This window comes from Plecotus auritus (genome assembly GCF_963455305.1).
Source record: "Plecotus auritus genome assembly, chromosome: 1".
NCBI lineage: Eukaryota > Metazoa > Chordata > Mammalia > Chiroptera > Vespertilionidae > Plecotus > Plecotus auritus.
Window position 1 is genome coordinate 114,001,331 of NC_137770.1, and position 21,509 is coordinate 114,022,839.

Genomic DNA, 21,509 nt, shown 5'->3' on the forward strand with positions numbered 1-21,509 from the left:
AAAAGGCTGGGGCCTTGGGCAGGGCTACAATGTCCCCAGTGGGTAGGGGTCTGGGAACAAGATTCCCTCTCTCTTTTATTCTGGACCTCCAGATCCCTGTCCCTGGGGAGGAGGCCCCCTCTCCATCCATAGCCCCCAACAAGAAGAAGGGAGACTGGGCTCAGGGAGCCTCACTCTGGGCCCCCACAAGTCACACCCTTGCATACCTCCAGTCCAAGAAGACATATGAGCAGAAGTGCCGGGACGCAGATGACGCCGAGCAGGCCTTCGAGCGTATTAGCATCAATGGCCAACAGAAACAGGTGGAAAAGGTGTGTGAGGCCACTGAGGCCATATACTGTCACCCAGAGCTGGGGCGGGGTAGGTAAGGCAGGGAAGGTGTGGCTGTAGACACCCCTCCACCCCCCGCAGGCAAGGTCTGCATATGGAACATGCTAGCTGCCCAACCCTCTGAACCTCACATTCCCATCCTAGAATCTCGGGGCATGAACTGACAGGGTCAGCTTGATCCCCCTTTGCCATCTCCAGGCTACACCCAAGGACCAATTCCTCAAAGCAAGCCCTCTGCAGCCCAGGCCCAGAGATCACAGGGCAATGAGAGCAGATGCTTACTCTCACATAACCCTTGGAGAGGGGTGCAGTGGGCCCATGCCACAGAAAGGAAACTAAGGCCCAGTGATGGTGAGTGGCTTGTCCAAGGTCTCAGGGCCAGGAAGCAACAGAGAAAGGATCCAAACCTAGGTCATCCAGAGCCCAAGCTCATGACTACTCTAGTCTCTGGGCCAGAGTGGGGATAGCAGAGCTACCAGAGCCCAAGAACATCTTTTGCCCATTGCATATACAGGAAAACTGAGGCCAGGGAGGACAGGGGCTTGAGGGTGAATTTGGGGGCAGCAAGTTGGGGGCCAGAGCCCAAGTCCCAACCAGTAGATTCAGCACTGGCCACATGGAACCTCAGGTCCTGGCTCCTGATCTATATTTCTCTTTCTAGGTCCTGACATCTAGTTTTCATGGGCTGCAAGTTTCTGTTTTTACTTCTTTTTTATTAAAACCTTTTTTATTGTGGTCCTTTGTGGGGTGAAGCTGGAGTAAATGATGGAACTTGCTCACAAGTTGGCTCCTGTTTGTCCCCTGGGTGGTCAGGGAGGCGGGTGAGAGAGGCACTTCAGTCACCCAGGAGGCTGGGAGTCCTAAGCTGGGGTTGGGTGGTCTCCAGAACAGAGGCTCAGCACTGCTTTTTCTTTGCCTCCTCAGAGCCAGAACAAAGCCAAGCAGTGCAAGGACTCAGCCATGGAGGCAGGTAGGTGGCCCACCTGCCTCCTTAGACCTAAGTGGTGGATTGTACAGACCCTCCCAACACTGCATGCTTTCCTACCCTGGGGAGACACACACTCACAGGTGCCTACAGTGTCACAAGCTCATCACTCTCACTTCCATACTTATGCAAGTAAAATAAAAACATTCATGTTCTCTCATTTGACAAGACTATTCTTGGTGCTTTGCATGTTTTAACTAATTTGCACAACAATCCTATGAGGTGACTGATATTATTATTATTATCCCTTTTTTTTAACAGATGAGGCACAGAGAGGTTAAGTAACTTGCCCAAGGTCACAGAGTTAATGGTGGTGTTGACTACATTCCAACCCAAGTCTTCGGGCTCTAGAGCACAGGACTTTCACATCATGGCAGACAGACCCACTCAAATCTCTCCTCTCTCTCTCTCTCTCTCTCACACACACACACACACACACACACACACACACACACACACTGCCTTCTCTGGGTCTGTCTCCTCTGTCCTTCACCTGATGCCAAAACCCCAAAGCCACTTGTGTCTACCAGCATACCTCTTAGGTCAGAAAACTCACCCTGTTTCCTTCTCCTGGAAAGGGTCTCCCTTCCGCTCTGCCTCTCCCAGGACCCTGCTACTCCCATGGCTAGGGGATGTGTGAACCCCAGAGTTCTTGGGACTGAGGTCATGGCCAAGCCTGCTGGGTCCCCAGCCAACAGCTACCATACTCCTCTCTACTCTCCTTCAGTGCTGCCCTTAATTTCTCATCTGGAAAGTGAGAGGGTGGGACCCAGGGATGGCAAAACACCTGGACTCTGACTTTGGATATATGTGCTCTACTCCAGACTTGGGCAACTCAGAGCACAGCTAAGAGCTAAGAGTCACCCCAAAAGGAGCAGTACCATAGTGGGTACTGCAGAACAAAGCCAAGCAGTGCAAGGACTCAGCCATAGTGGGTGGCCCTGACAAGTGTCCAGATGAGGTACCAGCAGCCAGGGCAGGTCTGTCTGGGGAAGAGGGCACTCTGAGCAGGAACACTGCATGAGCAAAGGGGTGAGCAGTGGAAGCGGGTGTCTAGGCTGCTGGCCTCCCTGAAGGCTACTTGTGTTTCTAGAGCGGGTGTACAGGCAGAACATTGAGCATCTGGAGAAAGTGCGGGGCGAGTGGGAGCAGGAGCACCAAACCACCTGTGAGGTGAGTGACCCTGGGCCTTAGTTTCCCCAGCTACAAAATAGGAAAAACATTCATCCTTGCTCCAGCAACTTTATGGGGGGAAATAAGGCAGTGGGGTGGGGGAAAGGCCTCATTTCTTCATTCATTCACTCATGCACTCACTGTCCAGTCCCCTGCTGGGTCCTTAACCCAGGGAGCTCACTGCCTGGCTTTATGCCCTGGCTCCCTTTGTTTCAGGCAGGCATCCTTCACCCCTTTTTGTTGAAGCCAAAACTGAGGCTCAGACAAAACCCATAGCTTCCCTGGGCCCCTCAGAACCGCCCCTCTCACGACGTCTTCCTGGGGCCTTTCCAGTGTGTGGTAGGGCGTGGAGAGAGGGTGGAAGCAGGAACCCCACAAGGAACCTCCCTACCAAAAGCCTGAGGTGCTGGCACGGATGTGGGGGTGGAGACCCCCAGCAAGGGTCTTTTGGTTAAACCTGGCTTTCAGCAGAGGGAGTCTGGCTTGTCAACCCCAGCTGAGCTGTTGAGTGGGGCCCAGCCTGGCCTGGCTCTGCAGCTCCCTTCTCACTTCTCATCTCCCTCCCTCCCATAACCAGGCCTTCCAGCTTCAAGAGTTTGACAGGCTGACCATCCTCCGAAATGCCCTATGGGTGCACTGCAACCAGCTCTCCATGCAGTGCGTCAAGGATGATGAGGTCAGGGGGCCAAGGACAGGGAGGGTACAGAGTGACTTGGGAGGGGAGGGGCATAAAGAGAGGGCAACTTCTGGGCAACATTATGCCCAGGTCCCTCTGAATCTGTCAGCAAACACCTTAGGCTTCAACCTCTGCCCCCAGGACCCCAAGGACAGGAAAGTCAGTATTGCACAGGGTTATGGCCTCGCTGCTGGAAGACTGTGCTTTTGTGATTACCCTGGTATCTGCCTTCTTTCTTCACCCTTAGTCCAAGGTCTTGACTCCACTCTGAGTTTGTGCTCTTTCTGCCCTTGCTGGGAAGAGAGGTGGAAAGTGGTCTGCAGAAAGGCTGGAGGATGCTGGGCTGCTCTGCTCCAGGCCTCCCTTTGTAGGAACTGAGGTCCAGTCCCTTTTCTGTCCCCAGACATCTGTTGGGTGTCCTGGTTCCCTTACTTAGCTAGCTGAAGATGCTGGGTGATAGGGGTAGGTCCTACCCAGCAGAAAGGGGCCAATACCACTCTACCAGGGTCTCTGACCACTGTTAATGTAGCTCCAGAGCCATGAGCTCTCTTGAGGCAGCTCTGACTTCCTGGTGCTCACTGCTGTTCTTTACCTGATCTCTCCTCCATGGGCTGTGGGGTTTTGGATCCCTCCACCCAAATGACTCAAACCCACCTGGGTGGCCTCCTGTGGCAGAGGAAGGAAGGTGGGCTTTGGAACCTGCCATACTTGAATAAAGCCCAGCTGCATTGAATTCTTGCTCTGTGACATTGGGCAAGTCACTTTCCTTCTCTGAGTTTCTTCATCTCTAAAATGGAGGGAATAATATCTACCATAGAGGGCAGTAGTGAGTTAAGTCCCTTGCATAGAATCTTGTGCATAGGAGGTGTTCAGGAACCAGGAGATGCTATCAGCCAGGGCTCTGACCCCTCAGGAAGGCCTGGGACAGATACACCCCAAGACCCCTCTGAATACAGGCACTGAGCTGTGCATAGAAGGCCTATGAGGAGGCTGGTGTGGTGGAAGCCCCTGGCCATAGTTCAGAGTCATAGAGAAAGAGGGCTTTGATGAGGATGAACGTTGAGGTGAGGCCTGGCCCCTCAGCCTCTGTTCTTTCCCACCTCCAGCTCTATGAGGAGGTTCGGGTGACGCTGGAAGGCTGCAGTGTGGAAGCCGACATCAATAGCTTCATCCAGGCCAAGAGTACAGGCACTGAGCCCCCAGGTAAGGCCCAGCCCCACAGGCAGCATGGCCTCTGGGTCCAGGCCTGCCTGTCCCTAGGAAGCCTTGCCCAAGTTCTCTGAGGCTCAACTGCCAAGACAGGATTGGGGTGGTTCACAGATACCTTCTGGGTGGAGGAGATGTGGCCAGATCTCAGGGAGGAGCCAAGGATAGTATGGTCCCCTGAGGCAGAGGATGAGCAGAGCTCAATCCTACATAATAAAGAGGCAATATTCAAATTAACCCTCATGCCTTCACAAGATGGCTGCCTACCACTAGGCCAGCAGGGGGGTTAGTGAGGGATGACCAAATGACTGAACAAGCAGGCTGCATGGGGCAACCAGGCCAGCGGGAGGGCCGTGAGGGGTGACAAGGCTGATGGGGTGGGGGAGGGGCAGTTGGGGGCCACCAGGCTGGTGGAGGGGCAGTAAGAGGTGACCAGGCCAGTGGGGGCGGGGGGCAGTTGGGGGCAACCAGGCCAGCAGAGGGGGTCAGTTGGGGGTGACCAGGCTGGCGGGGGGGGGCAGTTAGGGGCAGTCAGGCTGGCATGCAGAGGCAGTGAGGGTCAATCAGGCTGGCAGGGGGGGGGCAGTTAGGGGCGACCAGGCAGGCAGGCAGGTGAGCAATTAGGAGCCAGCAGTCCAGGATTGTGAGAGGGATGTCCAACTGCCAGTTTAGGCCCGATTTCTGGGATTAGGCCTAAACCAGCAGTCGGACATCCCCCAAGGGGTCCCGGATTGGAGAGGGTGCAGGCTGGGCTGAGGTGACCTCCCCCCATGCACAAATTTCATGTACCAGGCCTCTAGTAACACTATAATACTCAGAAAGGGAGTGGATGTGGAGAGCCTCTTCAGAGCCCCTACCCCAGCCAGTTTGGTTCCACTAAATTATGAGTCCAGAATATTCATTCTTGGTGGTGCCCACAGTGGGGTCTCTCACAGAAGTGATAGATGCCTGTTCCTCAAATACAAGGGCAGGCCAGGGCCAGGATGGGAAAGTGGGGCCCCATTCTGGTTTTCTGGATGGGGACAGGTTGGGGTATCAGGTGGCAGAGGTTCTTCCTGTGCTGCCCTTGGCCACCCTGGACCTCACAACTTGCTACCTATAGCTCCAGTACCCTACCAGAACTACTATGATCGGGAAGTCACCATATCATCTGGCAGTCCTGGCATACAACCTTCCTGTGGCATGATAAAAAGGTGAGACACCCACTTTGATGCAGAGGTGGGGAGGAGGAGGGAAGGAGGGAGATGCAGGTCCAGACTCTCCTCCTGCACCTGGCTGTTTCACATGTATTTATTAACCATCTACTATGTGCCTGATGCAGTGTTCAGGTGTTGAGTACTCTCTGGGGACAAGACAGGTTCAACCTGGCTTCATGACACCCTTACCCCAAGAGGGCCCAGGCATTAAACAAATAATCACATCCAATTTATTCATTAGTGAATGCTGAGAGCTCCAGGGAGTCCCAGCAAACTCCTTAGGCTTCAACATCTGGGATAACTTCATTTTCTCTTGAACCCTGCTGCTAGCTTGGGTTGGTGCCCTGGACTATCAGGCTGCAATGGCGACACTCTCCCACTGGTGCAGGATCAGGGCATAGGAGCAGGCCTTACAGCCAGTACTCTTGGAAAATTCTCCAAACTCTTCAGGAGCCCTTCCCTGACCCAGCTGTGGTAGGATCCTACCTAGTGCCATGTCTCAGTGTATCATTTGCACAAGTCACTCCCCTTCTTTAGGTCTAGGGCCCATGAGTGTTGGGATCAGACTCAGAACCAAAGGACCCTCTTGCTTTAGGCCTTGGGTAATGATGGAGCACCTTAGCCTGCTCCGGGAGCACCCCCACCATCCAGGTTCTGGGCATCGAGGAGCATCTGTGGATTTCACATGGTACCTGTACCCAACCCCCCAGCCTGAAGCTCCCATGGCCTCCTCTCTCCAGCCAACCTTGTGCAAAGAAGGCTCTGCCTTTGGGAAGTAGACAAGGGAAATGGGGTGGAGCTGGAGGGGTTGTTGTCGATGGCACTCTCAGCCCTTTGAGGACTGCTCATTTCCAAGACCTCAGGAGCCCCATGCAGGAAGCCTCCAGGAAGCAGACGCTCATTAGAACCACTGCAGCTCAGAGCAGGGAGCACAGCACACTCCTCTGAGAACTTCAACAAGGCAGGGACCCCAGAAAAAGGACATTCACAACCTCACAATGTTACCCAAAATCTTGGGTTATTCAGATCTCCTTGCACCCCCAATGAAGACCTGCATCCCATCATAGGTGGTCATTTAAAAAAAATGGATGAAAAAGCTTACATGAGACAGTGTCAAGAAAGGACAGAAATGAAACATGACAAAGATACCCACTCAGACTATTACTGAATATAGTGTTGGAAGTCTTAGCCACAGCAATCAGACAAGAAATATAAATAAAAGACATTCCAAATTGGAAAATAAGAAATAAAACTATCATTATTTGCAGATGACATGATATTATATAGAGAGAAACCCAAAGATTCCACCCAAAAATCTATTAGATCTAATAAATGAATTCTGTTAAATAGCAGGATACAAAATTAATATTCAGAATTTGGCGGCATTTTTGTATACCAATAATGAAAGAGAAATTAAGAAAACAAATCCATACATAATTGCATAAAAAAAGAATAAAATACCTAGGAATAAATTTAAGCAAGGAGGTAAAAAAAATCTATATTCAGAAAACTATAAGACATTGAAGAAGACACAAATAAATGGAAACATATACCATGCTCATGAAGAATTAATATAATTAAAATGCCAATACTACCCAAAACAATCTATAGATTCAATGCAATCCCTATCAAAAGATCAAGGGCATTTTTTACAGAACTAGAACAAATAATCCAGAAATTTATATGGAACCATATAGCGCCCAAATAGCCATAGCAATCTTAAGAAAGAAAAACAGAGTTGGAGGTATCACATTACCTGATAGCACTCTATACTGTAAGGCTATAGTAAACAAAACAGCATGGTAGTGGCATAAAAACAGACACATAGGTCAATGAAACAGAATAGAGAGCCTAGAAATAAACTCATGCCTGTATGGTTAATTAATCTATGACAAAAGAGGCAAGAAAGATTAAAGATAAAGGGGTAAAGACAGTTTATTCAATAAACGGTGTTGGGGAAAACTGGACAGATACATGCAAAAAAAAATGAATTTAGACAACTTTCTTATACCATATACAAGAATAAACTCAAAATAGATTAAAGACTTAACTGTAAGACCTGAAACCATAAAACTCCCAAAAGAAAACATAGTCAATAAACTCTTTGACATTGGTCTTAGCAATATTTTTTTTTAATATGTCTCCTCGAGCAAGGGAAACAAAAGCAAAAATAGACAAATGTAACTATGTCAAACTTAAAAGTTTTTGTACTATAAAGGACATCATCAACAAAAGGAAAAGACAACCTATTGAATGGGAGAAGATATTAGTAAATGATACATCTAATAAGGGGTTAATATCTAAAGTATATAAAGAACTCAGAGTTCAACAACAAAAACACAATCAATCTGATTTAAAAATGGCAGTGGACATTTCTCCAAAGAGGACATACAGATGGCCAATATTCATATGAAAAGATGCTCAATGTCACTAATCATCAGGGAAATGCACATTAAAACCACATGAGCTACCACCTCACACCTGTCAGAATGGCTATCATTAATAATCAACAAGTGTTGGTGAGGATGTGAAGAAAAGGGAACCCTCATGCACTGTTGGTGGGAATGCAGGTCAATGCAGCCACTGTAGAAAATAGTATGGAGTGTTTTCAAAAAACTAAAAATAGAACTACCATATGACCCAGGAATTCCACTTCTGTGTTATTTATCTGAAGAAATCCAAAACACTAATCAAAAGATATCTGCACCCCTATGTTCACTGCAGCATTATTTACAACAGCCAAGATATGGAAGCAACCTAAGTGCCCAACAATAGATGACTGGCTAAAGAAGATGCAGTATATAGATACAACGGAATATTACTTGGCCATAAAAAAAGAATGAAATCTTGCTATGTGTGACAACATGGATGGACTTAGAGGGCATATGTGAAGTGAAATAAGTCAGTCAGAGAAAGACAAATACCATACAGTTTCACTTATATGTGGACTCTGAAGAACAAAATAAAGGAACAAACAAAGCAGGAACAAACTCATACAATACAGAGAATAAACTGATCAATGTCTGATGGGAGGAGAGTTGGGACAGTGAGTGAAAAAGGTGAAGGGAATAAGAAGCACAGATTGTCAGTTATAAAAATAGTCACCAGAGATGTGAAGTATAGCACAAGGAATACAGGCAATAGTCCTATATAATAAAAGCCTAGTGATTGAACGGCGGAACGACCAGAACGATGGGTCGACCAGTTGCTATGACATGCACTGACCACCAGGGGGCAGATGCTCAACGCAGGAGCTGCCCCCTGGTGGTCAGTGCACTGCCACAGTGGGAGTGCCACTTGGCTGACCGGAATGAGTGGCACTCTCACAGCGGGCCAATTCACACAGGCCACACCCCCCACCAGTGCACGAATCCATGCACAGGGCCTCTAGTATTGTAATAAGTATGTATGGTGCCAGATGGGTACTAGACTTATCAGGGTGATCACTTCATAAGGTATATAAATGTCTAATCACTATTTGTACACCTGAAATTAGTATTGTATGTCAACTATAATTTAAAAATTAAAAAAGAAAGGACAAAAAGGAGTGCCCTATTAAGATAAAAGAGAGAGAGGGGTCCCACTGGGTGGAGGAGAGGTAGGAGATGGGAGGGGCTGCTGTCTGGGGAGCCAGAAATTAGTCAGGGTGGGGAGGAGCAGGGGACAGTGGCTGGGAAGTGAGTGAAGGGAGGAATTGGAATTGCAAGTGTAGACAACTCTGGGGAAGCAGGGCAGTGAGGCAGGGCACACACCAGCCTCAACGAGCTCTGCTCCCTCCAGCCACTACCCTGCTGTATTTAACCTCCCTCCCCTCCCCCAGTGTCTTCACCCCCACCCAAAGAACAGTAGTGTGCCATAGTTGCTATGCCTGCATAGCCTGTGTTAGCAAAAGGCCTTATAATGTGTGCCAGGTGGGCCTGCATGTCTACTCCCAAGCCATTACTCCACAAACCCTGCATGTTTGTGTGTGGGGCGAGGAGAAGATTGAGGAGGGCAGGAGCAGGGGGTGGTGGCGGGGGGGGACAGGGCTGCACTGGATTCTCCAGCCTCCACTCCCCAAACTCCTCCCCCTGTCAAGTCCCTGCTCTGCACCTTTGCATCCCCTCTCCTGTTCACTGGCAATGCCTTGCACCCCAGTCTCTGCCTATTAAAGCCAAGTCTTTCAAAATTTGACTCCACCAGGCAGCCTTTCCTGAGGCAGGTATGCAGCATTAGCCTCTACTTATTTATCCTTTAGCACTGTTGGCTTCATTGGGTAACCCCAGTATCTGCCTCTTGCTTGTTCCATTTCTTTTTTGAACCTTCATAACTCCAGCTCAGTCCAGGGCTGAGCCAGGCACAGGGGAAGGGTGAATTAGCCCAACACTGCCTACTGCAGGGATGGGGATTGTCCAGCCTGTGGGCTATATAAAAGGCCCTCAAAATCATTTGGTCTGGCCCTGCCAAGGCATTAGGGATGAGTTAATTAAATGTTTGACCAAATATAGAAGGCTAGTTTTTAAGTTGATAATTTTGTATGGCCCTTGAGTGATACTATAAATATCCAAATGGCCCTTGGCAGAAAAAAAAAAGGCCCAATCAGTGTGGCTCAGTGGTTGAGCGTAATCTATGAACCAGGAGGTCACAGCTCAATTCCCAGTCAGGGCACATGCCCAGGTTGCAGGCTTGCTACCCAAGTGGGGCATTCAGGAGGCAGCTGATCAATTAATCTCTCTCTTCATTGATGTTTCTATCTCTCTCTCTTTGCCTCGCCCTTCCTCTCTGAAATCAATTAAGAAAAGAAAAGGTCCCCCCCCACCCCCGTACTGGAACTCACATGTACAGTGGGTACCACTTTGCATGGGGAGTGGCTGGGTGGGCTGGATCAGGATGGGGCCTCAGGGAGGCAGGCTGGCTAGACCCATGCAGATGATGATCACAGTGGGTGTGAGTGTGCCAGCCTCTGAGGGATGGCTTATTGCCCATCAGAGGAGGCTGGAGCAAGGACCTCCTGGGGCCAGGTGCTGAGAGGAGGTTACAGTGTGAGGTTCTGAGAGGGTGCTGCTGGGAAAAGGCCACTGGGACCACCCTTTGGGGAACCCTCATGCTTGAGGAGCACCCCATAAATCACATCAGAGTCTGGAGGCTGGGGGTGGCCCCACCACTAGAGCTCTGAGGGCTCCCTGCTTCATTCCCTCCCTGAAGGACCTACCTGCTTTCTTCCCTGTCCTCAGATTCTCTGGGTTGCTGCATGGAAGTCCCAAGACTGCACAGTCGGCAGCCTCTGCAGGTAACTGTCTGGGTGTGATGTGGGGGCCTCCAAACAACTGTGATCCGGGGGTGAAGGAGGGGACTTTTACATGCCCAGATGGGCCCTCCAGCTACTATGGGGAGAAAAAGGCTAAGCCACTCTGGGGACGCTCCATGCAGGGGGGCCTCCAGGGACCAATGTCCTATGAAAGGGGTGGACTCCAGGCCTCACTCTGCTCTCAGCCTCCACAGACACCCTGACTCCCACCCCCAATCAGAATGAGGGTGTCTACGCCGCTGTCGCAGTGCAGGAGGCACCAGGACCCCCCACCCTGCCAGCCCGGGACTACAGGGTGATCTATGACTACAAAGCCCAGGTGAGGCCCTTGCCCTCCTCTCCTTCTCAGCAGGGCACAGGGATACCCAAGGGTGAGTTCATATGTAGGCATATGAACTGTAAGTATGCTCTGGGTATTTGCCCTTAAAGTAGCACCCAGCACTTAGGAGGGGCTCTGTTAGTATCTGTTGAGTGAATGTTGATGAATAGGGTACCAGGGCCTGTGTCTCCCTGAATATATTCACATGCACACATGTGGTGCCCAGATACTGACATTGTATGTGTCCTTGTGTGCATCCATGTACACATGTATGGTCAGATTGACAGAACTTCGGCTACCTGCAGAAAATGGTCAATGTTCAAGCTCTGCACCCTCAGGTTAGGGCTCTGTTCTCCATGGCATTGGGTGCCAAAAACATGGCCAGAATAAGTCCCACAACTGAGCTGGGTTTGGTTTTGTGAGGTCTGTGTGGAAAGGATGGGTCAAGGAGTCACAGGGCAGCTCTGCCGAGTTCCCCATAGAGTCTGAACTGTTCCCTGCTTTGGGGTGAAGGATATAGAGACAGACCTCATATTAATCTGGACTGAGGCCAGACACCCACTCAGGGCTGAGTGTGCTGCATGGTAGATTGCACTGATTCCCAAAACCTTGTCCCTGGCAGGGGAGACAGGCCCGGAGAAGGATTGTGCATTTGTGATAGGGGCAAGCAGAACTGAGGAAGCTCAAGGGAGCTCACCAGCAGAGGGGAGGCTGTATATGGTACCCCTTAGGCAAGGTCATGACTAGTACACCTGGCCCCTGACTTGCTAAGGTCACTGTGTGCCTAAAGCAGAGTGAGAGAAGGGACAGCAGGGAAGAAGCCGGGTTTGTGGGAGGCCTACAATGACAAACCAGGAAGCTGGGGTGGACAGGAGGCTGAGTCCCATGCCCCACACTCCATGTCTCCAGGGGCTGCCCCAGCCCAGAGAGAGGCCTTGTTCTATAGCCCCAGGAAGATGGCCATGTCTCAGCTAACTCAGCCCACATAGGAAACAAGCTCAAATTTATGGCTTGGGGTGGGGGTTTGCCCGACCAGACCCTCTCAACAGGCCCATCCAGCTTGATGCACTTTCATTCTGTTGCCTAGAATTCTGATGAGCTGGACATCTCTGCTGGGGACATCCTGGAGGTCATCCTAGAAGGGGAGGATGGCTGGTGGACAGTGGAACAGAATGGGCAGCGTGGCTTTGTACCTGGTTCCTATCTGGAGAAGCTCTGAGGAAAGGGCAATAGCCCCCACCTGGACCTTCCCTATCTGTGGAGCCAGCAGTATCTTCGTCACTGCAAGGCTGAGTCCCCAAGACCAAACCAGCCCCCCAACCCCATGAGTGCTGGCTGCTCTGATAGCAGTCTCTCATACAGGGAATAAAGGAGTACATTCTTTCTCCTTGGTCTATGGAGGTCCATGTCTCTCTTAATCCTGCCCCGTGTCCAAGTGCTCAATTCAGAGGAGACAAAGGAGTGAGGGGAGAAGTTTGGGAGAGCAGAGTTGCCCACTTCTAGTGAGGCTCTGCCAGGATTGGCTGGGGATGAAAAGGAGCCCTGGTCACAGTCCCTGGAAACTCCCAAGACTGCCAGAGAGATACATTCACACTCACACAAATGGGAGAAGACCATGGGGATCAGGGATGAGGGAGGAGGAGCAAAAAGGGGCTCAGGAGAGCTGGGATGGGGGAACCAGGCTTCCTGGGAGCAGAGGGACTGGAGCGGGGCCTCTGATGGGCAGTAGCAGACAGGACACAAGGAAGAGAAAATCATCAGGGTCAGGCAGATATGTGAGCACAAGGAGGAGGCAGGAATGCCTGAAACATTCTAGGGACAAGCCATGCTTGGTTTGGGGCAGGAAACAGTAGATGGGATCACTGGAGGTGGAAGGGCCTTGGTGGGAAATTGGGAAAGCAGGCTTAGAGGCTTAAAGTTCACGGGATCCTCACTGTCTCCCTGACCCAGCTGGGGCCCAGGGAAGCCAGTGCTGCCTGTGTTGCTTCCTCTCAAACATGGCAATCCTGCCCAGGCAGGGCCTCAGAGCCTGTGCAGGCTGACCCAGGGTACAGAGGTGGCCATGCTCCTCTTTGGTTCTTGATGCTCTCAGGCCTTTCTTCCTTTGGATCCAGGTCCCCAAAACATAACTTCTACTGCTGGCCAAGACCTGCCAAAGTCATGCTCCAGTTATGGAGGGCTTCATCCATGCCAAAGGCTTCAGGAATGGGTGTGCGGATAGAGCTGTGGGAACTGGTAGCTCCGCAGTCCTGGGCCTCCCCTGCACTAACCTGTGGGAGCCCCAACACTCTACCAGCACAACAGTCCAGCAGCCCACCCCAACTCAGAGCCAGAGAGACTTTAGGGAGTGGGGTGGGACACATGTGGTTCTCTCCACTGGACACACCTTAAAAGACACTATTGAGGGTGTTATTGTCCCCCATAGACCATCTTCTCTGGAACTGGAAGTTACTTTGCTTGTTTATTCATAAACCTTTGTGGCCTGCCCCCTACAAAAGCAAGATGAATAAAGCCTCCGTCTCTTGTTTTACTCGAGGAGCTCTTGACCCGGTGGAGGGGACCAAACAGCCCAGAAAGTTAGTGATGATACAGGATGTGTAGAGCAGACATAAGGCTCCTGGAACAAGTGACCTGAGGTAAACCAAGGAAACAGGGAAGCTGTTTCCAGAGAGGAAAGGAAGGTTCCTTTCCATTCCTGCCTGCTTCTGGTAACCCCACAAAGGGCAGGGAGAAGGTTCATGTATGTAACAGAGAAGGGAGTTTCATCAATGGAACTCCTCAGGATTTAGAATTAGTAGAAACTCATAAAGGACTAATCTGACCTACTGCATGATGCCCTCCCTGTCACTCCTGAAGACTGGGCTCTGGGCACCCCAGTTGGCTTCAGCATCTCTGATGACAGGGTGCTCATGACAACCATGGAAGTCTGCAGTGGACCTGTGGCTTCCCACTAGCCCTGGCTTTGCCTGGACGGCCATCCACCTGGCAGCCTTATGGAGGATCATCCCAGATGCCCAGGCAAGTTTCAGATGCCACAGGGGCAAGCTCTGCCCTAGGAAGAAGGCAAGGAGGGAGCTGATAAAGGAAGCTGCTCTTATGCTTACAGCAGATGTCTATCTTTGTGCCCTCATCTTCATGACTTGAGCAAAAAAGTGGGTGTGATTAAGCAAACATGATACCTGGTACAGGAGAGGGTAGGCTTTCTTCTTTCAGGAGAAAATGTGCCTTTGGATTATATCCTCTCACCTCAGTCTCAGCTGTGTGGGCACCTCAGAAGTCTACAAAGCATTCAGACTGGGGCAAGGTAGAAGTGAAAAGGCACAGGCTGCCCCATGGTAGGATCCTAGAAGCAGGACCAGGCTAGTCCTCCGCTAGTGTCACTTACCACTGCTTCCACTAGAGGGTGTGTGGGAAAAGGCTTTGAGTCTCTGAAACAAAAATCATAATGAAGCTTACATCCTTCCTGAAATGTCATTTCTTTCATAAAGCACATCCTGAGAGAACTGACCAAATGTCCACACCTCTCCCTGACCCCTATGAGGTTTATACAAAGGGATATTTGGAGAGAAAAAAAAATGTAATCTAATGCTTGGTTTTATAACTCCCTGGAGAGAGAGAAAGAAGTCAGTGAATAAAGTCCTGGCTATGAAAATGCTTGCTTTGACCACAAATGTTGCCCATGTACAAGACTTTGGCCTAGATATTTATCATATCTGACAGGTGCCAGCAGTGTTTATGAGCTCCAGAGGTGATGGGCAATGAGTGTTTCATAATACAGTCTGCAATTCATTCAGGCAATCAAAGAATTTATACCAGGGAAAATACACACACACACACATGAATCTAAGTCAGATTCACTGCTTCTACAACTTCCTCCATTCTCTCTGTGCATCAGGTCACAACGTCAGCTGCTGGGAACCAATCGCATGGACAGTGTTTCCAACAGAGAAGACAGTGCCAGATAAAGGGAAAGCTGGCCTCTATAACTGGGTGCATAAATAATCGCAGCCCTCTTCCTGATAGAGAGCTGCTCAAAGACAGAATGGAGCAGGGGAAAGCATGGCCTCTGAAGTCAGAACATTAGGATCTGAATCCATGCTCATGCTTCTTTGCATAACCTCAGGAAAGTCACAATTTCTCTGGACCTAAGTTTCATCATCAGTAAAATGAGGGCAATAAGCCGATGTGCAAATTGAACCTAGATAGGGGAGGTAGTTGCACAACACTGTGAATGTACTAAATGACACTGAATTGTTCACTTTAACATGGTTAATTTATGCTATGTGAATGCACCTCAATAAAAAAGTCATTAAAATTTTATCTGTTTTTCAGCTTCCTTTATTTTTTTATTTTTTTTATTTTATTAAGGTATTATATGTGTACATATCTTACCATTGCCCCCCTACCCCACTCCCATAAATGCCCTCACCCCCCAATGTTTTGCATCCTTTGGTTACTCTTATATGCATGCATATAAGTCCTTCATTCGATCTCTTATTTCCCCCACCTCTCCCTAACCCTACCACTGTAATTTGACAGTCTGTTTGATGCTTTACTGTCTCTGTATCTATCTTTTTGTTCCATCAGTTTATAATGTTTTTCATTATCCCCAAATGAGTGAGATCATGTGGTATTTTTCTTTCATTGACTGGCTTATTTCACTTAGCATAATGTTCTCTAATTCCATCCAGGTGCCTACAAATGGTAGTAATTCCTTCTTTTTTATGGCAGCATAGTATTCCATTGTGTAGATGTACCATAGTTTTCTGATCCAGTCATCTGCTGACGGGCACCTAGGATGTTTCCAAATCTTAGCTATTGTAAATTGTGCTGCTATGAACATAGGGGTGCATATATCCTTTCTGATTGGTGTTTCTGGTTTCTTAGGATATATTCCTAGGAGTGGGATTACTGGGTCAAATGGAAGTTCCATTTTCAGTTTTTTGAGGAAACTCCATACTGTTCTCCACAGTGGCTGCACCAGTCTGCATTCCCACCAGCAGTGCACGAGGGTTTCTTTTTCTCCGCCTCCTCGCCAACACTTGTCGTTTGTTGATTTGTTGATGATAGCCATTCTGACAGGTGTGAGATGGTATCGCATTGTCGTTTTGATTTGCATCTCTCGGATAATTAGTGATTTTGAGCATGTTTTCATGTGTCTCTTGGCCTTCCTTCTGTCTTCTTTCGAAAAGATTCTATTTAGGTCCGTTGCCCATTTTTTTATTGGATCATTTATCTTCCTTTTATTAAGTTGTATAAGCTGCCTGTAGATGTTGGAGATTAAACCTTTATCAGTGATAACATTTGCAAATATGTTCTCCCATACAGTGGGGTTTCTTGTTGTTTTGTTGATGGTTTCTTTTGCTGTGCAAAAGCTTTTTATTTTGATGTAGTCCCATTTGTTTATTTTCTCTTTGGCTTCCATTGCCCTAGGGGCAGTGTCAGTGAAAAAGTTCTTTTGGCATATGTCAGAGATTTTGCTGCCTGTGGATTCCTCTAGTATTTTTATGGTTTCCCGTCTTATATTTAAGTCCTGTAACCATTTTGAGTTTATTTTTGTGTATGGTGTAAGTTGGTGGTCTAGTTTCATTTTTTTGCATGTATCTGTCCAATTTTCCCAACACCATTTATTGAAGAGACTGTCTTGACTCCATTGTATGCTCATGCCTCCTTTGTCAAATATTAATTGTGCATATTGGTTTGGGTCGATATCTGGATTCTCTATTCTATTCCATTGATCTATATGTCTGTTCTTGTGCCAGTACCAGGCTGTTTTGAGGACAGTGGCTTTGTAATACAGCTTGAAATCTGGTATTGAGATCCCTCCTACTTTATTCTTCTTTCTCGGGATTGCTGTGGCTATTCAGGGTCTTTTTTTATTCCAGATGAATTTTTGGAGAGTTCTTTCTAGGTCTGTGAAATATGCCATTGGTATTTTAATGGGGAGTGCATTGAATCTATAGATTGCTTTGGGTAGTATGGACATTTTAATGATGTTGATTCTACCAATCCATGAACATGGTATGTTCTTCCATCTATTTACATCTTCCTCTATCTCTTTTTTCAGTGTCCTGTAGTTTTCCCCGTATAGGTCTTTTACCTCCTTGGTTAGGGTTATTCCTAAGTATCTTAATTTTTTTGGTGCGATGGAAAATGCGATTGCTTTTTTAGTCTCTATTTCTGTAAGTTCACTGTTGCTGTATAGAAATGCCATAGATTTCTTGGCATTAATTTTGTATCCTGCTACATTGCCGAATTCATTTATTAAGTCTGTTAGTTTTTTGATGGAGTCTTTCGGATTTTTTATGTACAATATCATGTCATCTGCAAATAAGGACAGCTTTACTTCTTCTTTTCCAATTTGGATGCCTTTTATTTCTTCTTCTTGTCTAATTGCAGTGGCTAATACTCCCAGTACTATGTCAAACAGGAGTGGTGAGATGGGCATCCCTGTCTTGTTCCTGTTCTTAAGGGAAATGGTTTTAGTTTTTGCCCATTGAGTATGATGTTAGCTGTGGGTTTATCATATATAGCTTTTATTATGTTGAGGTATGATCCTTCTATTCCCACCTTGTTGAGAGTTTTTATCAAGAAAGGGTGTTGGATTTTGTCAAATGCTTTTTCTGCATCAATTGATATGACTATGTGATTTTTATCTTTCAATTTGTTTATGTGATGTATCACATTTATTGATTTGCGGATATTGTACCACCCTTGCATTCCTAGGATAAACCCTACTTGGTCATGGTGTATGATCTTTCTGATGTAGTGCTGGATCCGATTTGCTAGAACTTTGTTGAGGATTTTGACATCTACATTCATGAGGGATATTGGCCTGTAATTCTCTTTCATTGTGTTGTCTTTATCTGGTTTTGGTATTAGGGTGATGCTGGCTTCATAGAAGGAGCTTGGAAGTGTTCCTTCCTCTTGAATTGTTTGGAATAGTCTGAGGAGGATAGGTTTTAGTTCTTCCTTGAATGTTTGGTAAAACTCCCCTGTGAAGCCGTCTGGCCCCGGGCTTTTGTTTGCCGGGAGGTCTTTGATGACTGCTTCAATTTCTTCCATAGTTATTGGTGTATTGAGATGTTTAGATTCTTCCTGATTGAGTTTTGGAAGGTTATATTTTTCTAGGAATATGTCCATTTCCTCCAGGTTGTCCAGTTTGTTGGAATAGAGTTGTTCGTGGTATTTTTAAACAATCCTTTGTATTTCGGCGGGATCTGTTGTTATTTCACCTCTTTCATTTCTGATTTTGTTTATTTGGGTCCTCTCTCTTTGCTTCTTGGTGATCCTGGCTAGAGGTTTATCAATCTTGTTTATCCTTTCAAAGAACCAGCTCTTGGTTTTGTTGATCTTTTGTATTGTTTCTTTGGTCTCTATGTCATTTATCTCTGCTCTGATCTTTATTATTTCCTTCCTTCTGCTTACACTGGGATTTTCTTGTTGCTCTTTTTCTAACTCTTTGAGTTGTTGGGTTAGGTAATTTATTACCATTGTTTCTTGTTTTTTGCAGTAGGCTTGTAGAGCTATGAACTTCCCTCTCAAGACTGCTTTCACTGTGTCCCATAGATTTTGGATTGTAGTGTTTTCATTGTCATTTGTTGCCATGATGTTTTTTATTTCTTCTTTGATCTCTCTGGTAACCCAGTCATGATTTAATAGCATGCTGTTTAGTCTCCATGTGTTTGATTTCTTTGGGTTGTTTTTATTGTAGTTGATTTTCAGTTTCATGCCACTGTGATCTGAGAAGATGCTTGATATGATTTCTATCTTCTTGAATTTGAAGAGACTTTGCCTATGTCCCAACATATGGTCTATCTTTGAAAATGACCCATGTGCACTTGAGAAGAATGTATATTCTGTGGCTTTGGGGTGAAATGTTCTGAAGATGTCAATTAATTCCATCTGGTCTAGTGAGTCATTTAGAATTGATGTTTCTTTGCTGATTTTTTGTTTAGAGGATTTGTCCAATGGTGATAGTGGGGTATTAAAGTCTCCTACTATGATTGTATTGCTGTCAATCTCTCCCTTGATATCCTCCAGGAGTTTTTTTGTGTATTTGGGTGCTCCTGTATTGGGTGCATATATGTTTACCAGAGTTATTTCTTCTTGTTGGATTGCTCCCTTTAGTATTATGAAGTGGCCTTCCTTATCTCTTGTTATGTCCTTCACTTTGGTCATTAAAATTTTAAATGCCTGACAGTATGTGTATGAAGGTGTTCACTGCAGCAAAGTTGAAATCAACCTGAATGATTATCCATTGTACATTGGTTAATCATGGTATTAATATACCTGTCCAGTTAACAAAAAGTAATGATGAATCCTACAGTCTGACAGAAATAGTAGCAAAATATGTTGTGAAGAGAAAAAGTTAACCTTGTAAAAGAGGATTTAGGTAATAGTGAAGCAAAACCACAACCACAAGTCTGTTTTTGTATTTGTAAAGAAAATACAGTTCACCCTCAAACAACAGGGGTGTTAACAGGAATGAACCCTAGCCACCCACAGTCAAAAATCCACATATAATTTTTGACTACCACAAAACTTAACTATAGTCCCTTGGTATCTATGGGAGACTGGTTCCAGGAACTCCTGCAATACCAAAATCCATGGCTGCTTAAGTCCCTTATATAAAACTAGTGGCCCAGCGTGTGAAATTGCCCGCAACCCGCTGCCCACCACAGGAGCCCGCAGGAGCCTTGCTGCTTCTGCGGGAGCCAGCAGGAGCCACAGCGCACCCATAGGAGCCACTCTGCCTCCGCAGGAGGGAGGTAGGAGGGAGGTAGGAGGGAGCCACTGCCTGCAGGAAGTGGGAGCGAGACGGGCAGGTGATCAGGGGATGGTGCCAGCCCCCATTACCCAGCCACTGGTCACCACCGCCCCCCTCACCCCATCGCTGTCCCCTTCCTCTGCCCGCTGGCATACACCTTGGCTAGCCTCATGCCACCTGCTCACTGCCCTCCCCCTCCCCGCCGACTGGTTGTTCCACCATTCAGTCAATATGCATACTATGCTTTTATTATATAGGATATATATCTAGAGACCCAGTGCACGAAACTCAGGTACTGGCAGGGTCACTCAGCCTGGCCTGAACCCTCTCACAGTCTGGGACCCCTTGGGGCATGTGCGGCAGTTGGACATCCCTCTCACAGTCTGGGAGCCCTCACTCCTTACCGCCCACCTGCTCACTGCTCCTTACCACTCGGCTTGCCACTGCTTAGCGCTGCTGCAGAGGTGGAAGAGGCTCCCACCACTGCCGCTGCACTTGCCAGCTGTGAGCCCGGCTTCTGGCTGAGCGGTGTTCCCCTTGTGGGAGCACGCTGACCACCAGGGAGAAGCTCCTGCATTGAGCGTCTGCCCCTGGTGGTCAGTGCGCATCATAGTGACCAGTCATTCTGGTCATTCCACCATAATGCTCACTTAGGTTTTTATTATATAGACTAGAGGCCCGGTGCACATGACTCGTGCACTCAGGGGGTCCCTCAGCCCAGCCTGCACCCTCTCACAGTCCAAGAGCTCTGGGGGAATGTCCGACTGACAGCTTAGAGTGCAGGCCTAAGCCACAGTAGGACATCCTTAGAGGCTCCCGTCACTGCCACTGCACTTGCCAGCCATGAGCCTGGCTTCTGGCTGAGTGGCGCTTCCCCTGTGGGAGCACACTGACCACAAGGGGACAGCTCCTGCACTGAGCGTCTGCCCCTGGTGATCTGTGCACGTCATAGCTACCAGTCATTCTGCCTTTTGGTCGATTTGCATATTGCCCTTTTATAATATAGGATAATCTGCATATAAAGGGACTGGTGCAGTTCAGTGTTGTCAGGGATCAATTGTAGTCTGGAAAGACATACACTACGTCTAAACATGCTTACTTGTGGGTATTTTTTTCTTTATAGATATTTGAATAGTTTTCATTTTTAAAGTAGTACTAGAGGCCCAAAGCACAAAATTCATGCAAGGGGCTCAGCTCTCACAGCTCCGGCTGCTTCAGCCATCCCTCGCAGCCTCGGCTGGCCCTCACAGCCCCTCACAGCCTCGGCCAGCCATCAAAGCCCCTCACAGCTTCAGCCGGGCCTTGCAGCCCTGGCTTCATCTGTAAGGTCATCCAGATGGGTCATTCTGCTGTTCGGTCTAATTAGCCTATTAGCTCTTTATCATATAGGATTATTCTTGTTAAAAAATTAGAAAAAATTAAAAAGGTAATAAGACAATTTCTGATAGATGAGAAGCAAAGACACCACAGTAGCAATAAGCACAGCTAGTACTAGGGACCAGGGCTCCTAGGAGAGACACTAATTCCAGGACTGGGGCACAGTAGATATAAGATGAGCCTGAAACAT

General features: G+C 47.8%; 1 protein-coding gene across 1 annotated transcript in view; it reads left to right on the forward strand.

Annotated features, from left to right (window-relative positions):
- PSTPIP1 (proline-serine-threonine phosphatase interacting protein 1) overlaps window positions 1-12,566 on the forward strand; it is a 54,223-nt gene extending 41,657 nt beyond the window's left edge. Inside the window, exons 7-15 of the mRNA XM_080665989.1 lie at window positions 213-311; window positions 1,255-1,300; window positions 2,409-2,488; window positions 3,066-3,164; window positions 4,271-4,367; window positions 5,473-5,563; window positions 10,780-10,835; window positions 11,039-11,172; window positions 12,260-12,566. Of these exons, the coding sequence (XP_080522115.1) occupies window positions 213-311; window positions 1,255-1,300; window positions 2,409-2,488; window positions 3,066-3,164; window positions 4,271-4,367; window positions 5,473-5,563; window positions 10,780-10,835; window positions 11,039-11,172; window positions 12,260-12,391 (834 nt within the window). The 3' untranslated portion in view covers window positions 12,392-12,566. The remainder of the gene's footprint in view (window positions 1-212; window positions 312-1,254; window positions 1,301-2,408; window positions 2,489-3,065; window positions 3,165-4,270; window positions 4,368-5,472; window positions 5,564-10,779; window positions 10,836-11,038; window positions 11,173-12,259) is intronic.
- The last annotated feature ends 8,943 nt before the right edge of the window (window positions 12,567-21,509 follow it).